The 19,101-nt window shown below is 41.5% G+C and overlaps 1 protein-coding gene across 3 annotated transcripts; it reads left to right on the top strand.

Annotated features, from left to right (window-relative positions):
• The first annotated feature begins 1,320 nt into the window (after nucleotides 1-1,320).
• LOC106582875 (CXXC-type zinc finger protein 1) lies at nucleotides 1,321-18,806 on the top strand. Of its 3 annotated transcripts, none has more exons than XM_014166450.3 (14): nucleotides 1,321-1,447; nucleotides 13,530-13,642; nucleotides 13,736-13,836; nucleotides 13,920-14,062; nucleotides 15,560-15,715; nucleotides 15,837-15,983; nucleotides 16,137-16,244; nucleotides 16,469-16,647; nucleotides 16,734-16,941; nucleotides 17,088-17,198; nucleotides 17,546-17,595; nucleotides 17,692-17,788; nucleotides 17,910-18,062; nucleotides 18,385-18,806. In XM_014166450.3, exons 1-14 carry the CDS (start codon nucleotides 1,445-1,447, stop codon nucleotides 18,529-18,531), a joined length of 1,716 nt encoding a protein of 571 aa, XP_014021925.1. In that variant the 5' UTR covers nucleotides 1,321-1,444; the 3' UTR covers nucleotides 18,532-18,806. The 3 variants fall into 3 exon arrangements, with proteins under 3 accessions (XP_014021925.1, XP_014021926.1, XP_014021927.1); XM_014166451.3 differs by having other exon boundaries at nucleotides 1,350-1,647; XM_014166452.3 differs by lacking the exon at nucleotides 1,321-1,447 and having other exon boundaries at nucleotides 13,530-13,668; nucleotides 13,789-13,836.
• The last annotated feature ends 295 nt before the right edge of the window (nucleotides 18,807-19,101 follow it).

Raw genomic sequence — 19,101 nt, 5'->3', positions numbered from 1 at the left:
TAGGAAGCAAGAGTAATAATGTGCCGGAGTGGAGAGTAGTGATGGTGTTTGAGACCACAGGGCCTCATTTACACCCTATCCGACTAACCAATGCCATAGAGAAAGACAGGTGAAGTCAAACTAGCCCGGTTCATTGGACATGGTAGATTGTTAATATTTTGTGGTAGTCAGGCTCAGCAAGGGAAGATTCTGCAAATGGAAAAGCTTAATGGGAAGAAGATTAAATGCCATGTCCCTGGTGCTTATACTATATTGAGGGGAGTCATCACTGGGGTCCCAATATCTATGTCCACAGATGATATTAAAGAAAATGTGAAGGGAGGCAGAGTGATTGAGGCCAAAAGGTTGATCAGTTGGGATGAGGGTCAAAAAAGGGAAAGCTTATCATTGCTGCTGAGGATTGATAAGGTTTTGCCTGGGAAAAAGTACAAATAGGATTCCTTAGTTTCAATATCAGAGAATTTGTCCTGTTCCCATTGCAGTGTTTTAAATGCCAAAGAATGTGACATGTTCTGTGTAAAGGAAAGACTTGTGTCAAGTCTGGAGGGGATTATGATTATGGTGAATGTGGGAGCAATGTGAAGGTTAAGTGTTGTAATTGTGTGTGTGTGGGGGGGGGGGGGGGGGGGGGGGGACGACGACGACATAGTGCAGAATTTGGTTGATGTCAGGTGCAGAGAGAATCTAGAGAGGCTCAGCAATATAGAATCAGTCATGATGTATCATATGCAAAGGCTGTAAGACAGATTGGTGGAACTACAGTGCAGGCAGATGGAGCTTCCATGGCTGCTCCTGTACTAAGTGGACCTAATGTGGTGGCTGGTGCTTCTGCTGGTCCTGGCATGGTTTCGAGACCTATTCAGAAATCTTGTGCTCATGAATGTGCTGTGTCAAAGGACACTTTGATAGTGAAATAAAGTTAACTTCATAGCTTTCATTTCATTTTATCAACACGCCTCAGGTTGTGGAGAGCAGAAATTGAAGGTTATTGTGGATAAGGCAAAATAGATATTCAGGGTAACAGATGCTACTGCCGAAATGGTTGTTGACATGCTGAATAATCCTTAGGGGGGATTGTTTCAGCATGATATCAAGTCTAATGGTTGGGGGGCTTGGGGGGCTTGGGAGGTTTTTTGTTTGGGGGGGTATAAATTAGTAGGGATTTATCTGGTTTTTACATTTTATTTTCTTAGTAGTACAGAATTAGGCACGCCATGATTGATCGCACACTCCAGCACAGTACGCGGGGGCATGCACATTAAACGTTTGTTTGCGGACCGCCATGACATCATAGAAGAAGAAGACCCAACCAATGGTTGGCCAGCTGTATACCGAATCCATCCGAGTTCAGCCGATGATTTACGGCGTCGTCGAACAAGATTTTGACTCTGTGCAGTTGTTTACTATCGTTGAAATTTGATCGAGGATTGCAAAGACATCGCAAATGGTAATTTTGGTTGGCTAAATTAATAAAGAGAGGCGTTTTATTTAATGTGAATTTCACGCTTAGTTGCCTAGCATTGAGGTAGAATCGTGCTTTTTCCAGGCTAAGGTAGGTAGTTAGCTAGCCAGCAATTTTGGTTATTAAGCAAAGATGGTGGATAAAGGACTATAGTTCAACCCTTGCAGTTTACCATTGAAAAAAAGGTAAGTTCCGGTCAACTTAACTGGGTGTGTCTCCCATAGGCACCAATGCAATGAACCAGAAAAAAACAGCGAGTGGGTTGTCTCGCTTCCTTTTTCGTCTGTGGTATTATCAAGAGCCATATTACTAACGAATTTGTCATCTGGAACGCGGCAGAATTCGATTGTAAACAAATGTCTCATTGCGCAGACTAGTACGACTCGATGTAGAGACTAAGTAAAATAGTAGATATGACACAATTTAAAATGTTTATCTTGTGTTTGCCATCAGGGTAGTTAAAAAAAATATATATATATGATTAGCCGATCAGATCGAAACTCCAGCGTTGTAGATAGCTTTGCACCACCCCACGATAGTATTTTCTGACCCGGTGTGTTTTGTTAAGAGCCCAGAGGCTTGGTCTAATCCAGGGATGGGCAAATGGCCCACGGACCAATTAAAAATAAGTTAAAACCTAGTGTCGTAATTGTAGTGTACATGGAGCCAAATGTGGGCGAATTTAATGGCTGAAAACTTTGCCCCAGTATTTGTGCTAAAAGTTGGAATTCAACTAAGGCGAGAGCACCAGCCTAGTTATGGACACATTAATACACTGTGATCAATTGGCGGTTAAAGAAATGAGAGCCAGGAACTCCGAGATAGTTTATGGCCAATACAGCAGTAGGCCTATACCTTCCATCATCAACTAATTGAAATACATGGACCTAAAGTCGACAAAATAAAAACAGCAGAAAATATCCTGGTAAAAATTCGTGTTCCTTCAATTACATTCATCTCTCTACTACGCATGTCTGCCTCTCAATCTGTCTTGATTTGAGCTATTGCTAGTGAAGTGCAATGTATCAAATTATCACTGGGTTGGGCCTGTTGCTAGCTAGCTAAATTGCAACATTGTATTAACTAGCCTATTCAGGGCCCTCAGAGTTTGGATGTGCCAGTGAGCTCAAGACAGCCACTGGATATATACTCTCCTTCCATAGCCTCCAACTGCTCCTAAATACAAGTAAAACTAAACGCATGCTCTTCAACCGATCGCTGCCTACACCTGCCCGCCCGCCCAGCATCACTACTCTGGACGGTTCTGACTTAGAATATGTGGACAACTACAAATGCCTAGGTGTCTGGTTAGACTGTAAACTCTCCTTCCAGACTCACATCAAACATCTCCAATCTAAAGTAAAATCTAGAATTGGCTTCTTATTTCGCAACAAAGCATCCTTCACTCATGCTGCCAAACATGCCCTCGTAAAACTGACCATCCTACCAATCCTCGACTTCGGTGATGTAATTTACAAAATAGCCTCCAACACCCTACTCAACAAATTGGATGCAGTCTATCACAGTGCCATCCGTTTTGTCACCAAATCCCCATATACTACCCACCACTGCGACCAGTACGCTCTCGTTGGCTGGCCCTCGCTTCATACTCGTCGCCAAACCCACTGGTTTCCAGGTCATCTACAAGACCCTGCTAGGTAAAGTTCCCCCTTATCTCAGCTCGCTGGTCACCATAGCAGCACCAACCTGTAGCACGCGCTCCAGCAGGTATATCTCTCTGGTCACCCCCAAAGCCAATTCCTCCTTTGGCCGTCTCTTCTTCCAGTTCTCTGCTGCCAATGACTGGAACGAACTACAAAAATCTCTGAAACTGGAAACACTTATCTCCCTCACTAGCTTTAAGCACCAGCTGTCAGAGCAGCTCACAGATCACTGCACCTGTACATAACCCATCTATAATTTAGCCCAAACAACTACCACTTCCCCTACTGTATTTATTTATTTAGCTCCCTTGCACCCCAGTATTTCTACTTTGCACATTCACCTACTGCAAATCTACAATTACAGTGTTTTTTAATTGCTACAGTCGGGGGGGGGAAGTATTTGATCCCCTGCTGATTTTGTACGTTTGCCCACTTACAAAGAAATGATCAGTCTATAATTTTAATAGTAGGTTTATTTGAACAGTGAGAGACAGAATAACAACAAAAAAAAACATAAAAACGCATGTCAAAAATGTTATAAAATGATTTGCATTTTAATGAGGGAAATAAGAATTTGACCCCTCTGCAAAACATGACTTAGTACTTGATGGCAAAACCCTTGTTGGCAATCACAGAGGTCAGACGTTTCTTGTAGTTGGCCACCAGGTTTGCACACATCTCAGGAGGGATTTTGTCCCACTCCTCTTTGCAGATCTTCTCCAAGTTATTAAGGTTTCGAGGCTGACGTTTGGCAACTCAAACCTTCAGCTCCCACCACAGATTTTCTATGGGATTAAGGTCTGGAGACTGGCTAGGCCACTCCAGGACCTTAATGTGCTTCTTCTTGAGCCACTCCTTTGTTGCCTTGGCCGTGTGTTTTGGGTCATTGTTGTGCTGGAATACCCATCCACGACCCATTTTCAATGCCCTGGCTGTGGGAAGGAGGTTCTCACCCAAGATTTGACGGTACATGGCCCGGTCCATCGTCCCTTTGATGCGGTGAAGTTGTCCTGTCCCCTTAGCAGAAAAGCACCCCCAAAGCATAATGTTTCCACCTCCATGTTTGACGGTGGAGATGGTGTTCTTGGCGTCATAGGCAGCATTCCTCCTCCTCCAAACACGGCGAGTTGAGTTGATGCCAAAGAGCTCCATTTTGGTCTCATCTGACCACAACACTTTCACCAGTTGTCCTCTGAGTTATTCAGATGTTCATTGGCAGACTTCAGACGGGCCTGTATATGTATTCTTGAGCAGGGGGACCTTGCGGGCGCTGCAGGATTTCAGTCCTTCACGGCGTAGTGTGTTACCAATTGTTTTCTTGGTGACTATGGTCCCAGCTGCCTTGAGATCATTGACAAGATCCTCCCGTGTAGTTCTGGGCTGATTCCTCACCGTTCTCATGATCATTGCAACTCCACGAGGTGAGATCTTGCATGGAGCCCCAGGCTGAGGGATATTGACAGTTCTTTTGTGTTTCTTCCATTTGCGAATAATCGCACCAAATGTTGTCACCTTCTCACCAAGCTGCTTGGCGATGGTCTTGTAGCCCATTCCAGCCTAGTGTAGGTCTACAATCTTGTCCCTGACATCCTTGGAGAGCTCTTTGGTCTTGGCCATGGTGGAGAGTTTGGAATCTGATTGATTGGTTGCTTCTGTGGACAGGTGTCTTTTTTACAGGTAACAAGCTGTGGTTAGGAGCACTCCCTTTAAGAGTGTGCTCCTAATCTCAGCTCGTTACCTGTATAAAAGAAACCTGGGAGCCAGAAATCTTTCTGATTGAGAGGGGGTCAAATACTTATTTCCCTCATTAAAATGCAAATCAATTTATAACATTTTTGACATGCGTTTTTCTGGATATTTTTGTTGTTATTCTGTCTCTCACTGTTCAAATAAACCTACCATTAAAATTAGAGACTGATCCTTTCTTTATCAGTGGGCAAATGTACAAAATCAGCAGGGGATGAAATACTTTTTTCCCCCCACTGTATATTGTATTTACTTTGCCACCGTGGCCTTTTTATTGCCTTTACCTCCCTTATCTCACCTCATTTTCTCACATTGTATATAGACTTGTTTTTGTACTGTATTGTTGACTGTATGTTTGTTTTACTCCATGTGTAACTCTGTTTTGTTGTATGTGTCGAACTGCTTTGCTTTATCTTGGCCAGGTCGCAGTTGTAAATGAGAACTTGTTCTCAACTTGCCTACCTGGTTAAACAAAGGTAAAATAAATAAATAAATAAATAAAATGTGGGATCATCAGATCATGATATTTTTCTCTTTCACACAAGGCTTGTTGTTTTATCGAGGCCGGCAGTGTTGGAAAGATTTTTCACATACTGAGGAACTATCATTCTCAATGGATGTTAAAAAAACAGACTTTATTTACTTGTGTGAGGGGAAGAGAAAATGACTGAGAAGCTCAATTTATTAGTGGTGTATGTGGGGATTTTAAGACAGACATTGACAATGTCACTTTCCTACATATGCATGCATTCTGGAGAGACACACCATATCTTTGCCACACACCCCTCCATCTTCTTTATGCAGTATTTTAAATGACACACAAGACACATCTTCACACACATACTGAACAAAAATATAAATGCAACATGTAAAGTGTTGGTCCCATTTTTCATTAGCTGAAATAAAAGATCCCAGAAATGTTCCATATGCACAAAAAGCTTACTTCTCTCAAATTTTGTGCACAAATTTGTTTACAAACCTCTTAGTGAGAGTTTCTCACTTGCCAGGATAATCCATCCACCTGACAGATGTGGCATATCAAGAAGCTGCAAACAACATGATGATTACACAGGTGCATCTTGTGCTGGGGACAATAAAAGGCTGCTCTAAAATGTGCAGTTTTGTCAAACAACAATGCCACAGATGTCAAAAGTTGAGGGAGCATGCAATTGGCATGCTGACTGCAGGAATGTCCACCAGAGCTGTTGCCAGAACATTTAATGTTCATTGCTCTCCATAATATGCCTCAAACGTCGTTTTAGAGAATTTGTCAGTACGTCCAACCAGCTTCACAAACGCAGACCACGTGTAACCACGCAAGCCCAGGACCTCCACATCCGGCTTCTTCACCTACGGGATCGTCTGAGACCAGCCACCCGGACAGCTGATGAAACTCAGGAGTGTTTGTGTGTGTTAAAAGCCCCTTTGTGTGGAAAAACTGAATTTGGATTGGCTAGGCCTGGCTCCCACATGGGTGGGCCTATGCCCACCTATGGCTATGCCCCTGTCCAGTCATGTGAAATCCATAGATTAGGGCCTAATGAATTTATTTCAATCGACTGATTTCCCTATATGAACTGTAACTCTTTCACTGACAGCTGCAACTCAATTAGCTAGACCTATTGCCACGGGCACTACCCAAATTGCGGCCTTCCCAAATAGGCATAGGCCTACACATTTGTGATTTGAAACAACCCACAGCTATTTATTTTTTTAAAGAAGCTAATGATCCTGGAGCGTGCAATTGGCATGCTGACTGCAGGATTGTCCACCAGAGCTGTTGCCAGGGAATTTAATCTTAATTTCTCTACCATAAGCCGCCTCTGTCATTTTAGAGAATTTGGCAGTAATTCCAACTTGCCTTACAACCACAGACCACGTGTATGGCGTCGTGTGGGCGTGCTGTTTTCTTATGTCAACGGTTGAACAGAGTGCCCCGTGGTGGTGGGGTTATGGTATGGGCAGGTATAAGGTACGGACAACAAACACAATTGCATTTTATTGATGGTATTTTGAATGCACAGAGATACCGTGATGAGACCCTCAGGCTCATTGTCGTACCATTAATCTGCCACCATCACCTCCTGTTCCAGCATGATAATGCACGGCCCCATGTCGCAGGATCTGTACACACTTCCTGGCAGCTGAAAATGTCCCAGTTCTTCCATGGCCTGCATATTCACCAGACATGTCACCCATTGAGCATGTTTGGGATGCTCTGGATCGACGTGTATGACAGTGTATTCCACTTAGCACAGCCATTGAAGAGTGGGACAACATTCCACAGGCCACAATCAACAGCCGGATCAACTCTATGTGAAGGAGATGTTGCGTTGCCTGAGCCAAATGATGGTCACACCAGATACTAACTGGTTTTATGAGCCACGCCCTTAAAAAAAAAAGCTATCTGTAATCCGAGTCATGTGAAATCCATAGATTAGGGCCTAATGAATGTATTTCAATTTACTGATTTCCTTATGTGAACTAACTCAGTAAAATTGTTGCATGTTGCATTTATATTTTTGTTTAGTATACAGTGCCTTTGGAAAGTGTTCAGACCCCTTGACTTTTTCCAAAGTTTGTTACGTAATGTTAATTACTAAAATGGATTAAATAAATGGATAAATGGATTAAATAAATCATAAATCCTTAGCAATCTACACACACACACACACAACCCCATAATGACAAAGCGAAAACAGGTTTAGACATTTTAGCAAATTTTATTTAAAAAAAATGACCCGATGCCTTATTTACATAAGTAGTCAGACCCTTTGCTATGAGACTCGAAATTGAGCTTAGGTGCATCCTGTTTCCATTTATAATCTTAGATTTTTCTACAACTTGATTGGAGTCCACCTGTGGTAAATGTAATTGATTGGACATGATTTGGAAAGGCACACAACTGTCTATGAAAAGTTAAAACATTTGACAGTGCACGTCACAGCAAAAACCAAGCCATGAGGTCGAAGGAATTGTCCGTAGAGCTCCGAGACAGGATTGTGTCGAGGCACAGATCTGGGGAAAGGTACCAAAACATTTATGCAGCATTGAAGGTCCCCAAGAACACAGTGGCCGCCATCATTCTTAAATGGAAGCAGTTTGACCGAGCTCTAGAGTTCCTCTGTGGAGATGGAAGAACCTTGCAGAAGCACAACATTCTCTGCAGCACTCCACCAGTCAGGCCTTTATCGTAGTGGCCAGACAGAAGCCAATCCTCAGTAAAAGGCACATGACAGCCCGCTTGGAGTTTGCCCAAGGCCACCTAAAGACTCTCAGACCATGAGAAACAAGATTCTCTGGTCTGATGAAACCAAGATTGAACTTTTTGGCCTGAATGCCAAGTGTCACGTCTGGAAGAAACCTGGCACCATCCCTATGGTGAAGCATGGTGGTGGCAGCATCATGCTGTGGGGATGTTTTTCAGCGGCAGAGACCGGGAGACTAGTCAGGATTGAGGCAAAGATGAACAGACCAAGTACAGAAATCCTTGATTTTAAAACCTGCTCCAGAGCGCTCAGGACCTGACTGGGGGCAAAGGTTCACCTTTCAACAGGACCACGACCCTAAGCACACAGCCAAGACAACGCATGCGTGGCTTTGTGACACGTCTCTGAATGTCCTTGAGTGGCCCAGCCAGAGCCCGGACTTGAACCCAATCAAAACATCTCTGGAGAGACCTGAAAATAGCTGTGCAGCAACGCTCCCCATCCAACCGGAGAGAGCTTGAGAGGATCTGCAGAGAAGAATGGGAGAAACTCTCCAAATACAGGTGTGCCAAGCTTGTAGCATCATACCCTAGAAGACTTGAGGCTGTAGTCGCTGCCGAAGGTTCTTCAACAAAGTACTTACTGCGTAAAGGGTCTGAATACTTATGTAAATGTGATATCAGTTTTTTCTTTTATTATAAATTAGCAGTATTGTGTGTAGAATGATGAGGGAAAAAAACAATATAAGCAATTTTAGAATAAGGCTGTAATGTAAAACATTTTTAGAAAAATACAAGGGGTCTGAATACTTTCTGAAGTCACTGTATATCACCAGAAAAAGACCCCTCCCCCCCTCCCCAAAAAGGCAATAACTGCTCAAAGCTTGGAACAATGAAAAATTGCTTTTATATACCTTGGTTTCACTGTAACTTTATGCAGTTACTGCTAACATGACCCCCATTTTCTCCAAAACGCATGATACTTGTCCACATGGTTAAGCATGTATTTAATGTAGCAAAAATGACATTAACACATTTGACCAAATGAACAGTTACTGCCTTTTTGCTTGGTAGGGCAGTATATGTAGCCCATATCTGATGCTGTCTGGACAGAAATAATGACATATCATACTCTTTTCATCCAGACAGCATCAGATACATGGTGTACACATGCAGAGATTATTTAACTAAAATCAATGCGTCTTTCTGTCGGTGTGCGTCTCGGTCAAACAACTTAGAAATAAAATGTATATGGGCAAGGAGATACGATAAGGCAGGCCCCTAAAGACCGCCCATAATGTCGACCCTGGGCATTCATAAAAGGGAAAGGGAGTGTATAATTGCGCCGGAGGGGATGGCTCCTAACCAAATTGTGCTATTCTGTGTGTTTGAGTTGTTTGTAACTTTTTTTGTACATAATGTACTTCAGGACATCAAAACAGGGATTATTCACCTCGGGCTGGACAAAGATTCTTTCTTCAAAGAATCGGAGGTGAAAGATTTATTGCTCCTCCTGGCCCAAATCCCTGTCATTCGCATGAAGAGGACCCTTTGCCTTTGACAGCTTTGCACATTCTTGGCATTCTCTCAACCAGCTTCATGTAATGCATTTCAATTAACAGGTGTGCCTTGTTAAAAGTACATTTCCTTCTTAATGCGTTTGAGCCAATCAGTTGTGTTGTGACAAGGTAGAGGTGGTATACAGAAGATAGCCCTATTTGGTAAAAGACCAAGTCCATATTATGGCAAGAACAGCTCAAATAAGTAAAGAGAAATGACAGTCCATTACTTTAAGACATGAAGGTCAGTCAATACAGAACATTTCAAGAACTTTAAGTTTCTTCAAGTGCAGTCGCAAAAACCATCAAGTGCTATGATGAAACTGGCTCATGAGAACCGCCACAGGAAAGGAAGACCCAGAATAACTGCACCTCAGATTGCAGCCCAAATGGTTCACAGAGACACATCTCAACATCAACTGTTCAGAGGAGACTGCGTGAATCAGGCCTTTGTGGTCAAATTGCTGCAAAGGAACTACTACTAAAGGGCACCATTAAGAAGAAGAGACTTGCTTGGGGCAAGAAACATGAGCAATGGATATTAGACCGGTGGAATTCTGTCCTTTGGTCTGATGAGTCCAAATTGGAGGTTTATGGTTCCAATCACCGTGTCTTTGTGAGACGCAGAGTAGGTGAACGGATGATCTCCGCATGTGTAGTTCCCACCGTGAAGCATGAAGGAGGAGGTTTGATTGTGTAGGGGTGCTTTTGCTGGTAACACTGTGATTTATTTAGAATTCAAGGCACACTTAACCAGCATGCTACCACAGCATTCTGCAGCGATACGCCATCCCATCTGGTTTAGGCTTAGTGGCACTATCATTTGTTTTTCAACAGGACAATGACCCAACACACCTCCAGACTGTGTAAGAGCTATTTGACCAATAAGGGGGGTGATGGAGTGCTGCATCAGATGACCTAGCCTCCACAATCACCCAACCTCAACCAAATTGAGATGGTTTAGACCGCAGAGTGAAGGAAAAGCAGCCAACAAGTGCTCAGCATATGTGGGAACTCCTTCAAGACTGTTGGAAAAGCATTCCAGGTGAAGCTGGTTGAGAGAATGCCAAGCGTGTGCAAAGCTGTCATCAAGGCAAAGGGTGACTACTTTGTTGAATCTGAAATATTTTGATTTGTTTAACACTTTTTTGGTTACTACATGATTTCATGTGTTATTTCATCGTTTATGTCTTCACTATTATTCTACAATGTAGAAAATAGTAATAAAAAAAGAAATAAGAAAAGTCCTTGAATGAGTAGGTGTGTCCAAACTTTTGACTGGTACTGTACATATTACCTCAATTACCTTGTCTAACCTGTAGCCCCGTACATTGACTCGGTACTGCTACCCCCTGTATATAGCTTTTTTTTTTTGCTATTAATTCTGCATTGTTGGTGAAGGGCTTGTAAGTAAGCATTTCACGTTAAGGTCTACACCTGTTGTATTCGATTCATGTGACAAATACAATTTGATTTCACACTGAATAGCCTAGGCTACTATTCTACTTTGCGGGGATAGGAGGGTGGACATTTTTTTAGCCTCGTCTAGGGCCGCATATCGGCCAGGACCGGGCCTGATCAGCGTTGATTAGTCTAAGTTAAGAAAAGATTCCGCATCAAATTATAACATGTCAGGTTGGAGAGGATTGGCGAATTGTCCATTTGACACAACATTAGCACATTTTAGGCCTCAGAGCCAGAACAACCTTGACGACTGCTGTAGAATAATTAATGAATAGTCAAGACACGCACAACCTTTTTTTTATATATACTATCAAGCAATGAAAACGTGCATTGTATCAAAGAAAGTCCACAATTGTTTTTTACTGAAGTGCCATAACCTATAGCACTGTTCATCCCTGCATCTAGTGATTTAGCTGCTCTAGCATCAAAGGAAAGTTGGTAAGAGGAGATGTAGAAAGTTTAACAGACAGAATAAGTTAGTTGTATTTGTTTGCTTATAATTAGTAAACATTCCAGCTATTACGTAAAGTTTATCTACATGAAATTAAAGTTAATAAAGATAAATAGTAACGTGTAATGTAGGCCTATTTAAATGGTTTGACGATTATTTTATTTTCATGACCGTCTTCATTCATAACCGTCAGTTACACGGTTATTCAATTACTGTCACAGCCCTATGTCATACTCATCGCACAGATACTGGGGCAGCAAGCTTGTTGTCGATCCTATGGTCCATTGAACGCATGGGACATTTATTTTCATCCAACCTTTAGTTGGCTATACTTCATTCTCGATTTGGAAGGCACTGGTGTCTTATAAATGTCTGTTTCCAGTTTCAGGGGGAACCCCATAAAACAGAATTCAGAAAAATATTATATCCACTTTTTGTATTGACTGAGAAATGGCTTCTCGCATGTGTGTAAATCTTTGTTTGGGTTTGCGAGATATCTGGCAGCTAAAATGAGGGAACTCTGTTTATTAGAGTTCCACCTGCAACTAGAAACAGACGTCTATAAGACACCCGTGCCTTCCGAATCGAGAATTAAGAAAGTTTCGGCAAGGTTGGTTGACAATAAATGTACAATGCTTTCAATAGCCTATCGGATCGACCTCCAGAACAAGCTAGTTCAGCTATAGCTCTCGTACTCAAGGGGGGAATACCCAGCTGGGTTCTCAGCTGATAGTACGGACCACAGCTGGCTCCATGTGAACTACAATTCGGACGTACTATTTAATCCCAACGCTCTGTCTAAACGCAAATACACCTCACTTGCGATACGGTTTTGTAAACCTTTGAAACTTAACGTTTTCATAAAAAAGAGAAATCTTCTTTCAAATACAAAATATACACTTACTGTGCGCAATTTATATATATATATTTCACAGCGATTTAGATGGTACCATGATTCCCTACGCCACGTGTCGAACTTATTCCATAGAGGGCCGAGTGTCTGCGAGTTTTCACTCCTCCCTTGTACTTGATTGATCAATTAAGGTCACTAATTAGTAAAGAACTCCCCACACCTAGTTGTCTAGGTCTTAATTGAAAGGAAAAACCAAAGACCCGCAGACACAAGGCCCTCCATGGATTGAGTTTTACACCCCTGCCCTACACTATTCAGTGCTTGTTTTCTCTCAAACTGAAATTGAGCGAACAGTGTTTGATTTTAACAGGATCGGTGTGTCCCCCGCGGGACAGTTGAGCTAACGTAGGCTAATGTGATTAGCATGAGGTTGTAAGTAACAAGACAATTTCCCAGGACATAGACATGGGCAGAAAGCTTAAATTGATGTGGGCAGAAAGCTTAAATTCTTGTTAATCTAACAGCACTGTCCAATTTACAGTAGCTAATAAAGTGAAATAATATCATGCTATTGTTTGAAGAGAGTGCACAGTTATGAACTTGAAAATGTATTAATAAACCAATTAGGCACATTTGGGCAGTCTTGATACAACATTTGAACAGAAGTGCAATGGTTCATTGAATCAGTCTAAAACTGTGCACATGCACTGCTGCCATCTAGTGGCCAAAATCTAAATTGCACCGAAACTGGAATATTACATTTTGGCCTTTCTCTTGCATTTCAAAGATGATGGTAAAAAAACAAGGAAAAAAACGCATGTTTTTCTTTCTATTATCTTTTTCCAGATCTAATGTGTTATATGCTCCTACATTAATTTCACATTTCCACAAACTTCAAAGTGTTTCCTTTCAAATGGTATCAAGAATATGCATATCTTTGCTTCAGGTCCTGAGCTACAGGCAGTTAGATTTGGGTACGTCATTGTAGGCGAAAATTTAAAAAAAGGGTCCGATCCTTAATTAAATATTACCGTCTATTCAATGGGCTAGTTTAGCTAAGCCACTGGAGGTTTGATCTGATTGGCAAGATGATTATGATCTTCTGATGTTTATCTCTTCCAGGACAGTGAAGTGTCAGACTTCGAGCCTGCACCGGCGCTTGTGAGCAGTATGGAGGGGGAGAAGGCACCGGTGTACTGCATTTGTCGAAAACCTGACATCAATTGCTTCATGATGTGAGTTTAATCAGATGATCATACAGGTAAACATGAAATGACTTTGAAACATTAACCTTGGTTTCATAGGGCTCACATCTGTTTTTCTTGTAGTGGTTGTGACAATTGCAATGAGTGGTTTCATGGTAACTGCATCAATCTCACAGAGAAGATGGCCAAAGCTATCAGGCAGTGGTACTGCCTGCGATGCCAAGGTGAGGTTTTAATGGTTTATCATTCACATTGGTTACTCACATGTGCTTTCTAACCTTACACAATGTCCGTTGCTTTTGATTAGACGACAACCCATCATTGGAGATAAAATACCGTCCAAAGAAGAGCCGTGAAAAGGAGGCAGAGAGCCAGAGAGAGCCAGAGAGAAATTTTGAAAGACAGAACAGCACTCCAGATTATACATCTGAAAAGCGCCGTGGATCAAATGTTAGTTATTTTACGTCTAAACGTTATGTTCCCACTTTCTTTCAATGTATCTTTGGAGCTACTCTGTTGGCGAACATACAGTGCTTTCAGAAAGTATTCATACCCCTTGACTTATTCCACATTTTGTTGTGTTACAGCCTGAATTCAAAATGGATCAAATAAAATTTTTCTCTCACCCATCTACACACAATATCCCATAATGACAAAGTGAAAACATGTTTTTAGACATTTGCGCACATTTATTGAAAATTAAATACATATATCTAATTTACATAAGTATTCACACTCCTTTGACAGTGATTACAGCTGTGAGTCTTTCTGGGTAAGTCTCTAATAGCTTTCCACACCTGGATTGTGCAACATTTTCCCATTATTCTTTAAAAAAAATGTTCAAGCTCTGTCAAGTTGGTTGTTGATCATTGCTTGACCAACATTTTCAGGTCTTGCCATAGATTTTCAAGTAGATTTAAGTCTGTAACTGTAACTCAGCTACTCAGGAACATTCACTATCTTCTTTGCAAGCAACTCCAGTGTAGATCTGGCCTTGTGTTTTAGGTAATTGTCCTGCTGAAAGGTGAATTCCTCTCCTAGTGTCTGGTGGAAAGCAGACAACCAGGTTTTCCTCTAGGATTTTGCCTGTGCTTAGCTCCATTCCATTTATTTTTTTATCCTGAAAAACTCCCCAGTCCTTAATGATAACAAGCTTACCCATAACATGATGCAGCCACCACTATTCTTGAAAATATGGAGAGTGGTTCTCAGTATTGGATTGGATTTGCCCCAGACATAACACTTTGTATTCAGGACAAAAAGCTTTGCCACATTTTTTGCAGTATTACTTTAGTGCCTTGTTGCAAACAGGATGCATGTTTTGGAATATTTTTATTCTGTACAGGCTTCCTTTTCACTCTGTCATTTAGGTTAGTATTGTGGAGTAATTACAATGTTGTTCATCCATCCTCAGGTTTCTCCTATCACAGCCATTAAACTCTGTAACTGTTTTAAAGTCACCATTGGCCTCATGGTGAAATCTCCGAGCAGTTTCCTTCCTCTCTGGCAACAAAGTTAGGAAGGATGCCTGCATCTTTGTAGCGACTGGGTGTATTGATACACCATCCAAAGTTTAGTGAATAACTTCATCATGCTCAAAGGGATAACACTATTATTGTTGAACACTATTATTGCACACAGAGTGAGTCCATGCAACTTATGTGACTTTTTAAGCAAATATTTATTCCTGAACTTATTTAGGCTTGCCTTAACAAAGGGATTGAATACTTATTGACTCAAGACATTTGAGCTTTTCATTTTTTATTAATTTGTTAAAATTTAGAAAAACATAATTCCACTTTGACATTATGGGGTATTATGTGTATGCCAGTGACACAAATCGTAATCAGTTTTAAATTCAGTCTAACACAACAAAATGTGGAAAAAGTCGAGGGGTGTGAATATTTTCTGAAGGCACTGTATCTTTGTCTCTTTTGTGTTTCTCAGGTTAAGCGCTCCGCTCGTATGTGTGGGGAGTGCGAGCCCTGCTTGAGGACTGAGGACTGTGCCACATGCGACTTCTGCAAGGATATGAAGAAATTTGGTGGTCCCAACAAAATAAGACAGAAGTGTCGATTTAGGCAGTGTGATGTCCGAGCCAGGGTCAGTTTCCTAATGAGACTATGCAATCAATCTTATTTTTCCTCCTAACTTATTTTGAACTGGTCAAAAAACAGTTGTAGTCTTGCAAACTATGTGACATAATGTCTCTTATTCTCTGCAGAAAATGTTGCGTGTAAAGGATGAAGAGTTTAATTTGCGTGAAAGGAGGGACAATTCCTACCACCGGCGAAGACGATATTCAGATGACTACGATAGTGAGGCAGAACTCTACGAAAAGTACAAGGCGACAGGATACGACGAAAACATGGTATTACAATAGAATTTTCAGCCTAGTTTCTCATTTATCTAACAACAACAACAAATTGAAATGCATTCAAAATACACACAGATCATCTTTAGCTTGGGCAGCACTTTCAAGTATTTTGAATGTGGGTTCATCTATTGGTTTTGTTCAACCCAGCCATGGCTCAGTAATGAGGATGACGGCCCTCCCTTCAGCCCTGTCCTGCGAAAGAAAGCTGTTAAGGTCAAGCATGTGAAGAGACGGGAAAATAAATTTGACAAGAAAGTAAGCAAACTTTATTTTTAGATCTAGCAAACACACAAAGATTATTGTTACTTGTATCCATGCAGTTGCCGTCCACATCTACCAAATATTTGAATATTTCAGCTTTAGTTTTTTATGGCATCATGGGAATATTACTGTTGTGACAAAATACATAAAAGTGCAATGATTTTACATGACAATATAATATGTGTGCAATGGGATTTGTTTTTGTGAATTTACATCAGAAAGAGTCACGGCGGCACAAACAGAAGCAGAAGCACAAGGACAAACTTAGGCACAACAATAAGGGCGGTGCCAGAGATGGAGGAGGGCAGCGGCAGTGCCTCGGGCCCAGCTGTGTGGAGGCAGCACGAGCCAATTCCAAATACTGCTCAGAGGAATGTGGCATAAAGCTGGCTACCAAGTAAGAACACAAACTACAACACTGACACAATGCAACAGTAAGAAAATGTGTAAACTGTAAAATACTTTGTATTTCTGTCTGTGCAGCCGGATCTTTGAGATTCTCCCTCAGCGTATCCAGCAGTGGCAGCAGAGCCCCTGCGTCGCTGAGGAGCAGGGGAAGAAGCAACTGGAGCGGATCCGGAGGGATCAGCAGAACGCCCGCATACGCCTCACCGACATGGAGAAACGCTTCCACGAGCTGGAGGGCATCATTGCCAAGGCCAAGCAGCAGGTGGTCCAGCAGGATGAGGAGGTGAGCCCCTTCAGTATAAGAATTGTTGTTGTTGTTGCCCACTGCAGTATTTATCCAGTAAGGTCGAAGCTCCTCAACTAGAGCTATGTTTTTCCCGTTTGGGTTAAAATCTTTCTTTTGTTAAAATCTTTTGGTTCCTGTTTCAGGCGAATGAAGGGGATAACGAAGAAACAGATCTGCTGATTTTCTGTGTGTCCTGCAGTCACCCTATCAACCCAAAAGTGGCATTGCGACACATGGAGAGATGTTATGCTAAGGTGAGCCTGTAGATCATCATAATATATGCGCTAACGTTTTTGACTGGGAAACATGCGAGAGGCTTCAGACAGAGACTTCCTGTTTAGTTTCTCTGATCTTGGTTCTGACAGTTTGTGGTATACATCCAGACTGCAGTGCACTTGCCTGATAAGTGTCTGCTTGCAGTTACTGCAACATCCTATATGGGGAGAAGATGAAACGTACAGAATGAACACTTAATATAGAGTACTAACAATACGAATATATAAGTTGCAAATATGCACTCCTACCAAAAGGACCAAGGAAATGTGTACTCTTTACTGTATAAACTGATAACATTCTGTATTTCGCTCTTTTGCATTGACAGTATGAGAGCCAGACTTCTTTTGGTTCCATGTACCCAACTAAGATCGAAGGGTAAGAGAGTCAAGCACTTTGAATGGGTTTGCTAGAAGTGGACTTTGTTTCCATATTGTTTCACCAAGGTGTTCTATGTGCTTTTTGTTTTCTCAGAGCAACAAGACTGTTCTGCGATGTGTACAATCCCCAGAGCAAGACCTACTGCAAGAGGCTTCAGGTCTTGTGCCCAGAGCATTCCAGGGACCCAAAGGTCAGTGATGATTGGCAAGTCAAATCCAAAGAACTTTGTCATAAAGCACACTAATTGTCCTGCTGTTTGACTTATGATTTGTACCTTGGCTTCTCTTGCCCTTCTCATGTGTTGTGGGTAGGTCCCAGGGGATGAGGTGTGCGGCTGTCCTCTGGTCCGTAATGTGTTTGAGGTGACGGGAGAATACTGCAGGGTTTCTAAGCGCAAATGTAATAAGCACTACAACTGGGAGAAGCTCAGAAGAGCCGAGGTGGACCTGGAGCGTGTCCGAGTGGTTAGTAGTGGAATGCACCACATCATTCTCTTATTTTAGGCCACGTCATCCAGGTTGGGGTCAATTCCATTAGAATTCCTGTAGATTAGAATCAGAAAGATCCCAGAATTCCAGTTCATCTTTTGATTTCTAGCTAACTTGAATTGGAATTGACTAAGACCCTGGTTATAACAAACATATAATTGACCTTCATAAGTGGTAGGTGATACGATCGTGAAAGTGAATTTTAAACAACATTTGATTTCAAAGACAGTTTTCAAAAATTATTTTAGTATATTAATCATTACACCTTGCTTTTCTCCCAAAATGTATTTGTGAACAGTGGTACAAACTAGACGAGCTCTTTGAGCAGGAGCGCAACATGAGGACTGCTATGACCAACAGAGCAGGTCTACTTGCTCTCATGCTGCACCAAACCATTCAGCACGACCCCCTGACAACGGATCTCCGTTGCAACAAGGACAGATAGACAGCCACATCTGCATCTTCATGTTATTTCTGAGTGGCATTTTTGTACATTTGTCAGATTTATAGTATATCTTAGAATATAATCTTTTCCATCTTTTTGTAGAGACTTTGGCTATTTTTATTAAGGATTTTAAGACCTTTGTGCTGAAATTGATGAACTGAAATATTTGAATGGTAAATGAATATATTTTTCCTTGTGTCCAGTACTATTGCTGCACTGTCACTGCTGGTATCTCTCTAGTCAAAAAAATAAAGGATATGTGAACAACACAAGAAGTTGATAATTTTCTGTTGCATTTATATTTGTTTGGAGTATTTTGCTTTGTATCTTGGTTTGATGTTTGTCTCACCACGTGTAATGTCATTCTGTTATGCACCCACTAAGAAACAGGTACACCAGTGGTTCCCAACCTCTTTAGCTGCACTATCACAGTCAACTGTTAAGTTGTCATGAGATGGAATATTCCACACATTCACACGACAAGTTAGTTTAGTAGTCGTTAGCTAGATACTTTTTTTTATTAAGAAATATAAAATATACAGTCATACTTTACAACACAGTATACCAACA

This window comes from Salmo salar, chromosome 22, assembly GCF_965601325.2.
Source record: "Salmo salar chromosome 22, fSalSal1, whole genome shotgun sequence".
NCBI classification, from domain to species: Eukaryota; Metazoa; Chordata; class Actinopteri; order Salmoniformes; family Salmonidae; genus Salmo; species Salmo salar.
This window is presented reverse-complemented; position numbering and strand designations above follow the sequence as displayed.